This window comes from Lissotriton helveticus, chromosome 9, assembly GCF_964261635.1.
Source record: "Lissotriton helveticus chromosome 9, aLisHel1.1, whole genome shotgun sequence".
Taxonomy (NCBI): domain Eukaryota; kingdom Metazoa; phylum Chordata; class Amphibia; order Caudata; family Salamandridae; genus Lissotriton; species Lissotriton helveticus.
Window position 1 is genome coordinate 345,936,199 of NC_136070.1, and position 18,074 is coordinate 345,954,272.

Sequence of the window (18,074 nt, forward strand, 5' to 3'; positions counted from 1 at the left end):
ATGCGTAAGTCACAACGTATCTTATCTTAACACGCTCGTTCGACAGGCAGCACACTAAAGGACTGTTTGCATGAGGTGCATGTGCCCGTTGCGCAGTTACAAAACAAGCCTCTTGCCCTCGAGGGGTCGATTCATATATCAGACATACTCCGCCAAGCCTGCAAAGTGAATTGGACCAGCATGAATCCTGTCACTATTTGGCTATGATTCGTTCCGGATCACACTAGATATGCAAACGTTTTGTAAGATTTTGTGAGTCAGGTATTATAAATGTGTTCCTCAGGAATTATGTGGAGAGGAAAAAAAAACGAAATCTAGCCCGTTATTAGAGAGCGCGAAAACAGGGCCTTGCCAGAGATCCCTGACCCTCAGACAGATGGGTGAGGGTCAAAAACAATAGTAAAACAGATGGCCCCTGTGCGCGCCGCTGCTTCCAAATGCCCGAGCCGGCTAAGAAAGTTAAAGTGACCGCAAGCAGGGAAATGTAAACAAGCTCACGTGCTTGAAAATGGCCCCTGCAGGCGCCTTTGCTTCCAAACGCCCAGCCGGCTAGAAAGTGAAAGTGACAGCAAGCAGGGAAATGTAAACAAGCACTCACGTGAAAGCTCGTTAGAAAAAAACAGATGGCCCCTGCGCGCGCTGCTGCTCGCTCCCGCAAGTTGGATGCCGTCACATGAACGAGTGTGTGCAAAAGAGCTCACCAATTTCTAAAGGTCATCTCCTAGAGCAGCCCATGCGCGCTGCCTAGGCAAGACCTAAAAAAGCAGTGTTGTGGGAGCGGTAAGAGGTGGCGGGAAAGGTGCAAAAAATAAAGCTGTGTTGTGGGAGGGGTGGGGGTGAGCAACAAAGTGCTTGGGACGAACTGTCAACAAAGGCTACATACACCGGCCCTAGTGCACAAGGGCACACTGAGACTGCCTATCGCGCCTGCTGCAGTTCATCCCCTAGCCCTCGAGATGATCAAAAACCTGCATTTACTGGAATGTGCCTGTGACATCTAAAAGCATTTGCTATTTCAAACTGTATAAACATTGTTGTCCTTAAATATTCTGAGCCTGTTGCTTTAGGGCTTATAGCTGAATTGAATACTATGTTTCGCTTTTTGGCCGCTTAACCGCGGCGGCAATTTCACCGCGGTGCGGCGGTTTGATTAGGTGGGCAGGGCCACGTCGGCCAACGGACGTGCACAGCACTACGAAGGTAGTGCTCTCGACGGCCGTTGGCCCACGGGCGCATGGAAGGGGTTAGAAATATTGTCTGTTAGCTGTGTGGCAAATAACAAGCATTGGCAAATCATGAGTGAGGCCTTCCTAGAAAGAGTGACCACCTGAGGAGGAGGAAAAAGAGGAACAGTAGAGGAGAAAGCAGCAGCCGGATGTGATGTAATGGTCAGAGCGGCCGACCTTAAAGTCGGGGAACCAGGTTCGAGTCTCAGCGTCTGCTCTAGCATCTTGTGAATGTGTGCAAATTATTTAATCTCCTCATGCCTGGAAAATGAATCTGTCCATCTGTAATGTAATTGGTGGTCATTTAAAGCTCTGATCCCTTTTGGGTCAAGTTCACCTTATATAACACTATAAAGAAATTAAATTTAAAAAGCAGTGTTGTGGGAGGGGTGAGAGGGTAGTTGGGTGGGGGTGTACAGGGAGATTAAGTTGCGGTAGAGGTGCAAAAAACAAACAGTAGCAGTGATGGGTGAGGGGTCAGCATGAGGAGATTAAGTAAAAGCAGAAGCTTAATAAACACCAAAGCAAACAGCATGGCAAATGAAGAGTCAGCCACAAGCGTTTCATGAAGCCTGTGCAGGAAGTACACAGAACATTGAGCAGCAGTCGGATGTGACGTAACTACCCAAGGGGCTGACCTTCAAGCTGGGGAACCAGGTTCGAGTCTCTGCTTCAGCTCAAGCATCCTGTGATTGTTTGCAAATCATTTAATCTTCCTGTGCCTGAAAATGGAATGTGTCCCTCTGTAATGCGTCCCTCTGTAATGCTGATTATGTAAAGCGCTCTGATTCCTTTGGGTCAAGTTCGCGCTAAATAACGTTGCATAAAATTAAAATGAAATAAAGCAGTGTTGTGGGAGGGAGATTAAGTGGCAGCAATAATTTAATGAACACCTAAGCAAACCGCACAGCAAATGAAGCAGCAGCCGCAAGTGTTTCATGAAGCCTGTGCATGAAGTAAACAGAACACTTAACAGGAGCAGAGGCAGACCAACAACAAAAATTAAAATGCTCTCAAAGTTTCGGAAATAACCTGAAAAATAAGAGCCCAAGTAACCTGAACAGTCCTCATGGAAAGATCCGAAAGTCCAAAAGAAGGGACTACTAAGCTTATTCGTCAATCAAAAGAAGGCATTTATAAAGGACAATAAAAGGAGCCAATTGAAAAGATGGGCGGTGCTTAAAGCCCATAATCTACGAACAGCATGTTTCAAAAGACAGCACATCTACTGACTAGGCAAGACTTAGAAAAAGTGCTATGATGCAGCCAGTGCTGTTCATGTCATAGCACTTTTATTTATTATTACTTTTAGCCATGTTACAGAGCAGATGAGCTGCTGCACAACATGGCTACAAATCATTGACCAGCCAATAGGTCTCGTAAGTGAGGCCTTTTTGATTTAACAATGCTTGTTTATTTTTGTCTAAACACTCTACAAGAGTGCATGTGTTTCCCATGTTGTCTCCCTCGTACACGTCTATCCTCATCTTCACCACACTCCGTGTTCCTTTCTCTCTCTCGCCTTCTCGATTTTCCCCAACCCCAGCATTACTTTCTCATCCTTGAGCATCCCCCCCAACCACCTCCACTTTGCTGTCTTTTGGCCGTTTGCTCCCTCCACCTGTGCCCTCCAGATTTCTTCCCTCACTGTGTTCCCTGTTTTGCTTCCTCCTCGCACCTATTCCCCCTATATTGCTTCTGCCCATTTTCCTGTTGCTTCTCCCCACCTCCATAAAACAAAAAAAAACATTTTTTTTTATCAATCCAGCACGGATTAGTAACTAAAAAAAGAAATGAAAGGCAGTTATGTCATTTTTCATGACATAACTGACCGCACCATGCAGTTATGCATGGTGCGGGTTCTCCTGCAAAATTATGCCGCCGACTGTAGTTACCAATCCAACAGTGATCAGTAACTAAAAAAATAAATAAAGCAGCTGCATCATTTTGTAGGCATGAGCATGTGTGGTGCGCTCGCCTACAAAATGATACATCTGGCAGTGTCATAAGTGTTTTTTTTCTTCTTTTTTTAATTCTTTAGACTTGCTACACAGCATCAGAAGGGCCAGTTTTAGCGCTGGTGGCGCCCAGTGCAACAGTGTTTGTTGGCGCCCCCAATGACCACCTCATCCACGGATTCCCCTCACTACCACCCTTTAACAGTACCCCTCAAGTCTCCATAACTGCTCTCTCTCAGATGCATTTAATTAGTTTTATAGTGCCATCACTACTCATACCCGTGTAGGATGTCAGTGGACTTTACATCACATACGCTACACAGAGACAATAAATCATAGGTGTGTAAATCAGTGCATAGGAATTGTTACCCAAGACCGAGGACTACAAGGTGTAGAATTCACATGTCATCCATACTGGTAGGCCGGATAGTTTGAGTGCTTGGTCTGGATAAGCAGAAGCTACGAATTTTAAATGTAACACCGTGGTTGGGGGATTCTCTTTAATAATCAGAATTGATTTCTATCCAAATGAAGAATGTGGCCTAATGGCTAGAGAAGTCGACTTCAGCACTGGGAAACCGTGTTCGAGTCTAGGCAGGGACGCTCAACCTTCTGTGATTCTGGGCAAATCACTTAATTTCCCCGGTGCCTAACAAAAATGAATGTGTCCGTCTGTAACGCAACTGGTGCTTATGTAAAGTGCTCTGATACCTTCTAGTCTTGTTAGCGCTATATAAAACTCCATCTAAAAATAAAAAAGATTAGGAAAGATTGGGGAATAAATCATAACGGTCTAATCTATACCTTGTAGTTTGCATGCAGCTCTTTGATGACCGTTAATAGCTCACTGTTCTATGTTAGGATTATAATTTATAAACTGCAAGTAACAAAAGATCTCTGACAAAAGCAACAACCCACTGATCTATTTACATTGTATACACTTTGTGATCTTAATGGTACGTTATTATTATTATTAATATTATTCAGTGTTTTATATAGCACGAACTTGACCCTGTACGGTAGGGGAGCGCTTCACAGTTCAGTACATGGTAACTTTTCCGGTACAGAGTTCTGTATAGCATTAATGTATTCCAGTCCAGTTCAAAGTTGACATCTCTATTTCTTTTGATAACTGTTATAGTACGTTTGCGTGCTGTAAGACTAGAGGGACCATGTCCCCAAGGAAGGCAAGAGCCATGTAAAGGACAAACAACATTAGCTCTAAAACTCTTGTGTCTTTGAGAGAGAATATTTGGGCGAGCCATGTATAGATGCTCTGTAATGATTACGGTAAGAATTTACTCATTAAGAAGATCTTGGTTTCTTTTTTGAATCTTGCGTGGTTGGGTAGCCTTCAGATGTCTGGGGGTAGCGAATTCCATATTCTTGGTGCAGCACCAGAGAACGCTCTGTTGTAAGTTTTTTTTTTTTTGCGGAAAATCGGTGGTTTCCACACTAGGTCTCTGGCGCTCCTTGATTGTCTGTTTCGCCCAGAAATAACCAGTTTCTGTGCTAGGTATCTTGGTGACTTGAAGTGTAGAGCTTTGTGTGTTATGCATGCCAGTTTGAGCAGAATTCTGGCTTCTTAGGGTAGTCAGTTTAGTGCTTTCAGGTGAGGAGAGATGTGGTCGAATTTTTTTGATCCTGTTATGAGCCTTGATGCTGCGTTGAGGCAGGCTTTTAGAGGTGCTGTTGCAATTTTGAGAAGCCCAGAAAGTGTTGTGCATCTGTATTCAATTCTCGAGATTACTAATGCTTGAACTGCCATTTTGAGGTCCACCGTTTCGATGAAAGGTTTCAATTTCTTAATGTAGCTCAGGTGAAATTTTGCACTTTTAGCCAGTGTGTTAATGTGTGACTGCATGTATGGGCTTGGGTCTAGTGTTCTTCCTAGGGATTTGGTTGAATCTACAGTTATCGGGGTACACTTGAGTGCAGTGATCAAATTGGCCCATTCCTTTATAATGGGCGGACTTTTGGTGGGTGAAATGATAAGGAATTCTGTTTTTTAGTTTAGTTTAAGCTGATTGCTTGTTAGCCATTGCATCATCGCCTGTAGAGCCTTCTTCATGGTTCTGATCTCCTCTAAGCAGGAGATCTTAATGTAAATCTGAGTGTCATCAGCGTAAATGTGAAAAAGATGTTGGCTCGGTGGAGTATGTCCGTTAGTGGTTCCACGTATAGGTTGAATAGTGACGGGGAGAGGGTTGAACCTTGTGGAACCCCTATCTGGATGGGGAATGATGTTGACAGGTTCTTATTCATCAGAAATCTTTGTGATCTGTTCTTCAAGTAGGACTTGAACCATTCAAGAATGTTCCCAGAAAAACCCACCCTGTTCTCCAGACGTTGTAGGAACATTTTGTTGTTAACTGTGTCGAACGCGGATGATAGATCAAGCAAGATTAACAGACATGCTTTGTTTTGGTCTAGAGCGAGTAGTGCGTCATCTACTATGTGCAGAATTGCCATTTCTGACCTATGGTTTGGTCTAAATTCTGATTGGCCATTGTTTAGTAATTGGAATTTAGATATGTGCTGGATTAGTTGTTGCTAAACACATTTTTCAATCACTTTAGCTACTAGGGGAATGTTGGATACTGGCCGAAAGTTGCTAGAATCAGCGGGATTCTCTGTCGGTTTTTTTTTTAATGGGAATGACTTGTCCCATTTTTAGACAGTCTGGGAAGACTCCATGAGACAGGGAAGCATTTACTATCGATGTCCAGCTGGGGATGATCTCCTGGTCTATGTACGGCATACATTTTGCAGGGAGTGGGTCGTTGAGGTGATTGTTAGGCTTAGGGTTTTCAGGATGTCGCTTTGGTCATATAGCTCAAAAGTGGACCAATGAGCTTCATTTTTGGGTATTGAATTGTTGGGGATTGATGGAATATTTGATTGAGAGGCCTCCCATGCAGAAGCTGCTGACTTAAGCTCGCATTCCAGGGACGTGGCCTTGGATTTATAGAAATTTGTGAATTCCTCACAGCTAATTTGAGATTTTGTTGCTTCTAGTGCGGATTTGTACATTTTATTTGATTGTTGTTTAACTACTTCAAATAGTTTTCGAGGTCTGTTTTTCGCGTTTTCCAATTCCGTTCTGAAGAATTCTTTTTTACTTTAGAATATTTTTATTGTAGGCGCTTCTGGTTTTTCTTAGCAGTTTAAGCTGTGGGGATGATGACCGCTTTCTCCATTTCCTTTCTGCTAGTCTCAGCTTAAGTCTTTCTTCATTTAGCGTGTCTTTGAACCATGGTTTTTTGTCTTTGTCCGATGTTCGTTTTAGTTGTAACGGTGAAATGGTGTCCATTATATGTGACATCTTCGCATTGTAGTGCTCCGTGAGCTCGTTGGCTCTTGACATATTGCTGGGAGGGGAGATCTCTCCTGCATAGCGACGCCAGCTTCACCTTGTCCACGTTCTTAGTGGTCCTCACCCATTGTTTGGGTTTGATTGGTTGATTGGTTCTTTTCTTTAGTGCTCTGGGAATTTGGAAGGTTATTATGTGGTGATCTGACCAGTCACAAGGTATGATTGAGGTTAAGCTCACAGCTTTTTCTTTAGATATGATCCAGTCTAGCGTGGAGCTTTTCAAATGTGTTGGATGCGTGCAGGCTTGCACTAGGTTTTGATCTTTTAGAAAGTCTTTGATGAAGTTTACCTGGCTTTCATTAGGATTGTTCCAGCGTAAATTGAAATCTCCTAGTAATATGTTATTGGAGTGTGGGGAGGTGTTTGCTGTGATTATCTCCATTAGGTGGTCGATAAAAGGATCATTCTTGCCTGGTCGGTGATAAAATACATGAACCTTGCATAGCTGTTTCTCATTGTTAACTATGGAGAGTGCGAGGTATTTGCATGAATTAAGAGGGTCAGCGGGCAATGGAGTAACCACGAGCTCCGATCGATGAATAACAGCAATACTACCACCTATTGTCTTTAGCCTATCTTGCCTCACAATGAAATAGTTAGGGGGCATCAGTAGATCCAAGCATGGTGAGGAAGATTCTGTTAGCCATGTTTTCGTTAGTATCGCAACATCAATCTCCTGGCTCAGGACAACGTCAGCAATGTCTGACGCGTGTTTCACTGCTGAGCACCAGTTGATTAGTAGCCCTGTGATCTTTTCCTGCGCATCTTGGATGGTGTCTTGCTTTGGATTGATTAGTGTTACTTACTTCATCTTGCTCGCATTTAATTTTCTGTCACTAGGCCTGACTTCTCTGAAGGAGTTGATTGGGACTGAGTTGATGACATGGACCTTGTTCTTGTCGCAAGGGTTAGTTGTGGCCAGTGATGCCTCGTAGGATTGCAGTAGTACTTGCGTTTCCTCATCTGATAGGTAGCTAGGGAGTTTTCGAGGTCAATTAGGTCTGTTTAAAAGAGACATTGGTGTTGTTTTTATGTTTTTATGTAGTGAGAGTACTGTCTCCTGCATATTTTTGAATTTGGAGAGTGCGTTTTCTGTGAGGCGTGCAATATTTTTCAGATCCAGTGTCACTTTGTAAATGATTTGTAGAAGGTTACTGGAGTTTGGCTTCTGAGTACCTGGGATCCAACCTCTGGGGGAGGTATGCAGGTTTTTTAATAGAATAGGGGTTGGGCTCCTGCTGTCTGGCGAGTTGAATATACGCGGAGCGTTGACTGGTGGCTGGGTGGATGTTGTAGAATAATCCCCTAAATTTGGTAGCATAGCAGATTTTCTCGACTTTCTTCTCACTAATTCTTGCTGAATGTGGCGATTGGCTACCAGTCTGGACATTGACGTTTTTTGTTGGTTGTGCAGGGCTTTGCCTTTCATTGAGGGATGTGGCTTAAGGATTCACCGTGAACTTCGGTGCTAGGCCCATTAATTCTGGGGAGCGCTTGTTTGGCTCTGTAGCGTTTGTTGGGGAAGGGTTTGACCCCTGTGACAAACAACCGTCGGTGAAGTACCCAAGTCACAACCTCTTGACTAAGTCAGTGCTTATCCTGTATGGCGCTCCAAAGTCATTGAGGCCTGGTATGCGTATTGAAAATCGTGCACGTAAAATAAATAATCTCCCCACCACTTACTGCGCTCAGCAGTCACACCTGCGAGCCATGTCATAAGGACCAGCTCTATGGCATGGGCTTTTGGGGTCTGTGGATTCAGAGAGCATAGGGCCACGTTCTGGTGTCTGCATGATGTCACAGCTCCCAATGGGCCTGATGTTGCAGGTTTACGCAATCGGCATTTTATTTTTCATAGGACCTGAAGTCACTATGATGCTTTCTGTGGAAACCATGTATTTGTTTGAACGGAATTTATTTTAAGGTGTGAGGGGCAAATGTGTCTTCCCGACTGTGTTTGGGGCCTCTCAACCATTCATTTCAAAAGATTGGAAATTGTATAAAAATGCGACTAATTCTTACCTATAAAAGACTAGCCGGCATATTAGAAGCTCTGGTGGGGCCACATACAAAAACGTGTGCGCAGCCTATATTAGTATGCAGGCCCGAAAAGCAGCCCGAAATTAGGAAAGCGTGCTCTAGGGGAAATGAAAATACGGTATGTGGCGTCATCTAGTGGTGCTGCTGCGTTAGCTTCATTAAGAAGGAACAAGACTGTTTTATTATTATTATTAACCATGTTGTTACAGGGAGCAGGGCCCAAAAGGGACAGAGCTTGGGATAAAGAGACTCAGATTGCCTCCCCTTGTGACGGCCGTGGGGTCTTGTTAGAGTGCCTGTCCCCAACACATCCGGGGCTCTCCTTTAACACTTCTTTATTTTAACAATACTGTATTGAGTGGCACTCCTACGCACTCTTTTCCTCTTTTCAAATTTAAAACTATCATTACCCTTTTTAATACATTTATACCACGATTCTCTTTGTGCCAATGATTTTTCAGTGGAAACAGACAGCAATGGATTTTTTAAAAGTCAGAATTTTCCCCCCTGCGTGCTTTTGTAAAAAAAACTATAAAACAAAGGAAAGTGCCTAAACTGATACAACTAGTCACACGTGATTTGAACTCACCAAGGAAGAAATCGCATTTCCGCCCGGGGTTTTGCTAATTAATAGCGGTTTATTTGTTCAATTTGTAAGAAAAAAGTTTTCAAAGTTTTTACATGTTATATACAATAAGACACTACACCATTAAACTCAACAATATTTTGACACTATAGATACTCAATCATACTAGTCAGACATATCACAGTCATTCAAAACTCCATACATCCATTCATACACAATCTAGAAAAACAGTCTAGAAAAAGAGAAACAAAGGTTGCTCAATAAATCAATACATAAGGTATAATACATAAATGCATATCAACCTAGAACAAAGTACACTTGAATTTAAACACAAAATCAATTATTTGATGAAAGACTTGTATATCAAATGTGTACAAAACTCGAGTGCAGTATTTATCAACACAAAGTAAAAATCTTTCCCGAAGCAAAAGTAATTCTTTTTAAGTGCAAAAGAAGCGAGGTCAATCAGGAATTTTGTTGGCACCTGTACAGGTCTCGATCTCAGTTGCAGGAAGTGGGTGAGCACAGCCACTGCTTCGTCCTGGGGGATCTGGGTGTAGAGTGAAGTGACATCCAGGGTGACCAGGATGTCACTGCCCTCACTAAACTCTATTGTTTCAAGTTTATTGATAAAATCTGTAGTGTCCTGCAGATATGATGTAACAGAGGTCATGAATTGTTTCAGAAACACGTCGACATATTTGGCAACTGGTTCGAGCAGGGAGTCTCATCCTGCCACGATAGGTCTCCCCGGGGGTTTATTTTGGTCTTTATGTACCTTTGGTAAAATATAAAAAAGAGGTACTTTTGGATGTTTATTTTGTAATACCTCTGCTCCACTTCACCTTCCAAGTCGCCTCGTAGACCAGTGGGGTAAGCTGTTCGAGTTGGTGGTGGTTCACTCATTTAGTTTCACAGAGTCACTCATGAATTTCTTTACATAGAGATCATTTTTATGTTTTCCAGATATTCCATTGGCCCTGAGGAGAATCCCTCTTTGACTTCGATTGGGATTCGAAACGCGTAGGCCTTTATATTAAGTGTTGCTCTGTTCTTTAAAAACCCAAGTGTTGATAAATACTGCACTCGAGTTTTGTACACATTTGATATACAAGTCTTTCATCAAATAATTGATTTTGTGTTTAAATTCAAGTGTACTTTGTTCTAGGTTGATATGCATTTATGTATTATACCTTGTGTATTGATTTATTGAGCAACCTTTGTTTCTCTTTTTCTAGACTGTTTTTCTAGATTGTGTATGAATGGATGTATGGAGTTTTGAATGACTGTGATATGTCTGACTAGTATGATTGAGTATCTATAGTGTCAAAATATTGTTGAGTTTAATGGTGTAGTGTCTTATTGTATATAACATGTAAAAACTTTGAAAACTTTTTTCTTAAAAATTGAACAAATAAACCGCTATTAATTAGCAAAACCCCGGACGGAAATGCGATTTCTTCCTTGGTGAGTTCAAATCACGTGTGACTAGTTGTATCAGTTTAGGCACTTTCCTTTGTTTTATAGATATAAGTGCTCAGCCTAACTGATTAGAGCCAACTCTTGGTTGCTAATACATTTGTAAAAAAACAGCACAAGTGACGATTTCTTTCTAAGCATCCCATCAACTCGCAACAAACAATAGATTGTTTTTATACCAGATTTCACCAACATCTAACTGTCTAGCCGAGGCTGTATCAAGGTGCAGCAGGATGTACATTGTGATGACATAGCAGTAATATTCTGGAGACAACCCCGAGCAATAAATCATTTGACCACTCCGATTCAGTGCAATTACGAGTATTAATCTGCAAAACTGGGCCCACCTAAAATATGATCTGAACGCCAAGTATATGACATTTTATAATTTGAACATCAAATTAGATCACCGGCTCATACCAATGGAATACATTGCTAATTAAGGTCAGATTTAGTGCCTGTCACAGGGATTGTGTTGAATGAGTGGGTGTCTAACTGGATTTTACTTACCCCAATGTAGTTTATCTTGTCTGTTTTGAGACTGTATGCACCCAAGTTTTATTTATTCTTTTGTATACTTTTATGGTTTGAAAAGAAACTGAATAAAGTTAATTGATTGATTGAATGAGTGGATGAATATAATACTTTGCTACAATGTATTGAGTATTTCTGAGCGGTGTTGTTAATTATAGCACACAAATTAGTAGTCAGTGATGCGCTTGTATTTATGTTGTTTTATCCTAATGGCCCTTGTTTTTCTTTGCAGAAGTGCCAACCATCTCACTGGGGAAGAGAGGACGGCCCTGGACACTGCTCTCTGCAATGGCCTGTCACCGCCAGCCATCAGCCTCTTGGACAAGCTCATCAAAACCTGCCCCGTGTGGCTGCAGCTGTGCATGGACCAGGAGAAGGCGGCCCAGGTGCTGAGGGCGGAGCCAGTCGGGGTGAGTCAATGAGTATGGCATTCCTTTATGGCTACATATTGCCTCCTGAGAAATCCTCAGGCACTTTGGGGGTGTAGTTGGTGCTAATGAAAGGGATCAAATAGAAAACAGGGAGAACCCCCCAGATGGACAAGCATATTGAGTTGCCTTTCAATAGCCATTAGATGTCAGCACGGTAAAGAGGAACAAAGTTCCCTATATTCATTCAGGACCAAACTTCGCTGGTAGAGAGGGTGGCCTTAGAAAGGGGGCTCCTGACAACCCAAATATGCTGTGACCACTTACTCATTTCACCGGGCACCTGACTTTATCGTTAAATTGTAATAGATTACAGACTGTCCAGCCCTATGTTCATTATCCATCTCAACAAAGCTTTGGAATCCAGCATTGAGAACTGTAACACAATTCCCTCAATTCCAAGTATTAAATGCTCACTTACCCAATTTCCATTTCTTTATCACTATCTTTTGATACGTATAGATATATGTTCAGGTACCTAATGTTCTCTTGTGTTATGGGGTCATTTTTAAAAAGAGTTTAATACCGCCGTTTTGTAATTTCCAAATACTGTAAATTACAGGGGCCTTGATATACATAGTGCACAGGGGGTTTAATGAACATTTGTGCCCGGTTAATATGCCCATGGGTCATTATGATATTACAGATGGGGTAGCAGATGCTTGGGCAAGCATTGTTGTAATATTGGGTGCACCAGTGGTAAATGTGCGCAAACACAATCCCATGGGGACCTGCCCTCGTTTGCAAAGAGACTTTGCCTATGCAGACGAGGGAATCCTTTGCCTTTTCACCCATGCAATATTGAAGACATGCTGCACATCCTTGATCCCATAATATCCCAAACCACCCCTTAATGCTACCCATCCCTGACCCCTAAAACATCCTCACTACATCTTAATGCTACCTTTCCCTGATCACTACTATCCTTACTTACCTCTTAACCTATCAATCCCTGAACTTCAGCAATCCATTACTACCCATTAGCAGTGGCGACTGCTCCCGGCCAGTAGTAGTGGGACGGAGAGGTGATTAAAAATTAAAAGAAAAAAAAGAACAGAAAAGAGCACTAACCTGCCAGCTGGCTGGCTGGCTACCGCCTTTTCTCTGTCCTCTGCTTCTGTGAGTACCAGCCATCGAGACCGGTACCGGACAGCACACCGCTGCTATCGAAGGACATTGCCATCGCGCACCCCTAAGGATCCCGTCTTGTAGCGTGCATATTGATTTAATCCGGTACAGCACTGAACTAAACACCAGCATCTTGACAACCCGTGCCACACCAGGAGAAAGGCGGACGCCTTCTCCTCCCTGCCCGGGCGGCGGCCCTGAATCCGACGTGTAGAAGTATAGCGGAATTGAGCTACTTCACGCCGCCTCCATTTCCCTCTGATTAGAACTCCCGTTACTCTAATTGAGTGGCACTAACGTTCTAAACTAGGCAAATGTAATATTGTAGTCCTGATGATCCCGTTTTTATTTATGAGCAGGGATCGAAACGTCGACATTTCCAAATAGAGACACAACTTTCCATTGTGTCTAATTACTGTGGTCGCTATTTTGGTTAAACTTACTGTTATTTACCTCTGAATGCAAGTTACCTCAGCTCAAAATCTTTGCCTATATTTAATGTTTAATTGTCTGTATTGTTACCCCATTCCCCCATGTCCTCCCCTATGTACCAGAGTACAGGCTGGTGCTCTACTAACCTTTTTGCCTAAGCATTATTTTTACTTTATTTTCCCTATTGTATGAATAAAATTCAATGTCCGGCTGGACATTGGCTATATATAGTATCCCATTGTGGGCTATATTTCATTACTTTGTCACTTTTTCCAAATTGCTCAGGACCTTTGTTTTCTGAAATCTGTGTGGACCGGAAGCACACCGGCTCCCAGATTCCCCTAAGCCAATCCCAACGCTGCGATGAGATGGAGGGTTGTTTTCCTACCACTAGGGTGTTTGTTTTGCTGGCATTAAGCCCAAGGCAGCTATGTTGCATCCAATTTGCCATGACCTCCAGGCAGAGTTTGAAATTCTCTGCTGCTTTGCCGTTGTCCTGGGCCAAGGTGAGGAACAGCTGCGTGTCAACTGTAAATGACATTGTCTGCACCCCAGGTTTGTTCAGCACATCTGCCAGTGGTCGCATATATATGTTGAAAAGGGTTGGGCTCAAGGCAGAGCCTTGCGGCACCCCCTGTTTCAGATGCTGAATAGACGAAATATGGGTTTGTAGAGTAGTTTAAAACGTGCTGTCTTCCAAAAAAGCTCGCCAGCCAACCCAAAACAAAACCATCTACACCAGCACATAGTGGTCTGTCAAGTAGCAGACCATGAGAGACCGAATCAACGGCGGTGTTTAGATCAAGCATGATAAGTGCTGTGTTTGACCACAGTCACCAATTTTGTGTAATGAGTCTGAAGCTAGAAGTAGCGCTGATTCCGTGCTGAAGAGGGGTCTGAAGCCAGACTGCGTCTCATGGAGGAGATTGTATTCCTCTACAAACTGCATTATTTGTTGGCTGACAAACTTCTCCACCATCTTTGCAAAGTAAGGAAGTAAGAGATAGGTCTTAAAGTTTTAGGCTGTAAAGGATCTAGGTTAGGTTTTTTGAGCAGGGGAATTATGATGGCATGCTTCCACTCTTTCTGGACTCTGCTAGAGCAAAATGACAGGTTGAGCAGCTCCGTTAGTACTGGGACAATGGCAGCACATCTGTTTTCCAAGGTGGCTGGGGATGCGGGATCTAGAGGGGATCCCGATTTGACACTCCGCATAAGACTGTACATATGTATCAGCCTCTGAGATGGGTTGTAAATTGAGGAGCTTACCCGTGGTGTCTGGCGAGGTGTTGGAGAGAAGCAGCTTCTTAAAGGTCCTAGCACTCTCCGGGAAAGAGGTGTAGATGTTATTCTCTTTAGACACAATAGGTTCTGCAAATTGATCACAGCACTCAGTAGGTGAAGGGATTGTCACTGTGGTACGTCTAGGGAGGTAAGGGATTTCATTACCTGAAAGAGCTACCTGGTGGAGTTTTTGGAATGTTCAATTTGAAGGGCATAATAATTCACGCAGGCCTGCCTAAGATTTTTGTGGTACTTCTTTAAGGCTGCCAGGTAAGTGGAATCTATGATATGTTTAAACTGTATTTACTGGGGCCTGTGCACTTCGTTTTTTGGCCAGCAGGGGGAGTAAAGTTTTATTCAAACAGTATTGTTAAATTTCGAGTTAGTGAAGCCTTTACCTGCAGAAGTCCAAAGTGTGGATTGAGCCTGCCTGTCTCCTAGGAGATTCTGAACAGGAGAAGCAGCTCCCCAGACCCCACCCCAGGCCAGCAGACCATTGGCTATTCAGCTACCAGGCAAGTCTGAGCCCTCCTCTCACACCTGCCCAGCCCCCTTAAGGCTTTGCTGGGTGCACCCCAAATCATTCTCCTCCATCTTGTGAATTGCAGCTTACCTGTGCCCCAGATTGCAGTGAGCAGAGTCCAGGAAGTGGTAAGGAGACAGACTAGTGCTTTCTCTTCCCAAAACAAAAGTTGTTTAAAAAATGATTTTCCCTTACTGTGATTACTGTCTTTGCATGTGGTTGTTACAGTTTAAAATTGCAGTTTTGACTTGCCTGTGATTGCATATTTTATCACCCGTTTTGTGTTTTAAACTTGTGGTTTTCCCTGCCCATGATTGCTTGCATTTAATGTTTTGAATTGTGGGATTTGCAGTCCAACCTCTGTAGTTTGTCCCTCTCATTCCTTGGTGACAAATCTGTTTTCCCTCCAAATTTCTCCTTTGCTCTGTTCTAAGACCTGTGTGTTAAAACAGTGCACCTCCAGCCACCATTTTGTGTTCACAAGCAAGTGAGGCCAGCCCCCCTGCCCCCCCAGCAACAGGGATATTCTACATCAGGTGGTGCTTCTGTGAGCTGTTTAAACTGTATTTATTGGGGCCTGTGCACTTCGTTTTTTGACCAGCAGGGGGAGTAAAGTTTTATTAAACAGTATTGTTAGAGTTCGAGTTAGTGAAGCCTTTACCTGCAGAAGTCCAAAGTGTGGATTGAGCCTGTCTGTCTCCTAGGAGATTCTGAACAGGAGAAGCAGCTTCCAACTCCCTGGCCAGCAAACCTTGTCTGAGGTCGCTGGGACCTTATATGGTCTGCTAGTGGTTGGCACATGTGTACACTGATTGGTGGTTGTATCTGGTGTTTCTATTGGGTTAGGGTTAATGTCCTCATTGGTTGGGTATTTTAGGGTTCTGATTGGTTTCTAGGTCTGTGATTCAATCATTGTAGGGCTGGTACTAGGGCTAGGGTTAGGATTTCTATTGGAAGTAGGGACTAGGGCTTCCTATGTTATTGGTTGTTAGGAGTAGGGTGGGACTAGGGTTAGACCTTTAATTGGAAGTAGCTATTTAGGGCTTCTGGTGTGATTGGTTGTTGGACTAGTTGTGGGACTAAAAGTAGGGTTAGGCTTTCTATTGGAAGTAGGGACTAGGGCTACCTGTACCATTGGCTGCTTGGACTTGGGTTGGGACTACTGGTAGGGCTAAGGCCTTTATTGGACATAGAGATTAGGGTTTTTGAACTGATTTGGTGCTTGGACTAGGGCTAAGATTGGCAGTAAGGTCCTGGTCTCCTATTGGTTCTAGATTTTAGGGCTAGTGTTGTGATTGGATAGTGTTAGGGCTGGGGTTCCCATTGGCTGAAGGGGTCACCTGATTCGTAGGGCTATAAAAAAGGCCAGGCTTAGGGCGTCTCAGCCCGGGCGTCGAGGCTAAGGGCGGAGAGGACAAGGGTAGTTGCCTGTTTGAGCCTGTTAAGGGCAGAGAGGACAAGGGCAGTTGCCTGTTTGAGCCTGTTAAGGGCAGAGAGGACAAGGGTAGTTGCCTGTTTGAGCCTGTTAAGGGCGGGGAGGACAAGGGTAGTTGCCTGTATGAGCCGGTTCGAGACTGGTCGGGACTAGGACCAGAAATGCTCCCCTTTTTCTCATTTAGCAATACCCAAAACACCTTTTTACTCATCCAAAAGCCTCCTCCTATTGCTAAGACCTAAAAAAAAAACTTTCACTCTTTTTATCCCTCCACTATCCTTTTCAATCGAAATTAACAGACTAACATGTTCACTTCTCAAATTCCATATTAAACTATGCTAATGTAGTACCCAAATAACTGAATAACATATCCACTACTCAAATTACTTCATATTTATTTTACTATACTAATTTTCAACAGTAATGCTTTTTGGGTTCCGGAGTGGCGTGCTACTCCACAGAAAAGCGATTCAACACCCATTAGGGGTAGCAAGTGCTATGTGAATGCAAATCTTTCTTCTCCTTTTATCCCTCCGCTATCCTTCTCACTCCAAGTAACTGACTAATATCCACCACTGAAATTACTTCATATTTCACCATATTAATTCGCAACTAATCCTTTGTAGGCTTCCTGAATAGCGTGCGTCAACAAGCGCTACATAAATACAAACCTTTGTCCTCCTTTATCCTTCTGCTATCATTCCAAATCCAAATAACTGATTAACCTATCCGCCACTTAAAATGTACTTGCATGTTTCACTATACTAATTCAACACTAATCCTCTATGGGTCCCGGAGTAGCGTGCTACTCGCCGAAAAAGCGCTTCGACGCCTCGATAGGGGTAGTAAGGGCAATATAAATACAATACAATACTATATTCATTGTACTCTGCGCCATGTTCACTTTAACTTTTTGCATGACCTCTTATTTCCTGAAGTACCTCTGAGAACCTGAGGGCTTAGATCGCCTGCTAGTAATTGGCTTAGATGGTGCTAGAGCATCTAAGGCTAGATTAATCCACTCCTTAATCTGAGTATTAGCTACAGACTGGAATTCTACTAGAATTGGTCTGTGAGAGCGTAGAACCTTCATGAATGCGGAAGGGGGTTATCCGCGCCCATTTACGCGAGGTGGGTTTTAGGGGTGGTGGTATTTCCAGTGAGGGTCCCTTAGTTCCAAAGGGAATCAAATGGTGGTCTGACCACGCTACCAGGATGGGTTCGGCTGCTGTTAAGGAAAGAGAGTTGGTAAAAATGGGGTCCAGTATATGGCCCAGATCATGTGTACGGACATTAAATAACTGCGTGAGTTGGCACATACTCCTATCATCCATTAGGTTTTTCTTGATTGGACAGGCCTTATTATCTATGTGAATGTTAAGGTCCCCTAAAACTGTGAAATTAGCATATCTGACTATGTAGTCCAGAATCATATTGGCTAAGCTTCTAACAAAAGTTGTTGCTGGACCTGGTTGACGATACATTAGAAACCCAGTCAGTGTAACCTTACTGTTTAGGGTTAGGCTGAAGAAGGCTCCCTCAGAGTTTGCAATATTAACCGGTTGCAGCTGACAACGCAAATTGCTTAAAAAAAGTATCACTAGCCCTCCTCCTCTGAGTGTAGATGAGTCAAGGCGGAGTATAG

General features: G+C 43.2%; 1 protein-coding gene across 2 annotated transcripts in view; it reads left to right on the forward strand.

Annotated features, from left to right (window-relative positions):
- Positions 1-18,074, forward strand: part of RIN3 (Ras and Rab interactor 3) — a 506,654-nt gene that overhangs the window by 245,863 nt on the left and 242,717 nt on the right. For both annotated transcript variants that reach the window (XM_078660076.1, XM_078660075.1), the window contains exon 2: positions 11,432-11,609. In XM_078660076.1, the coding sequence (XP_078516202.1) occupies positions 11,432-11,609 (178 nt within the window). The remainder of the gene's footprint in view (positions 1-11,431; positions 11,610-18,074) is intronic.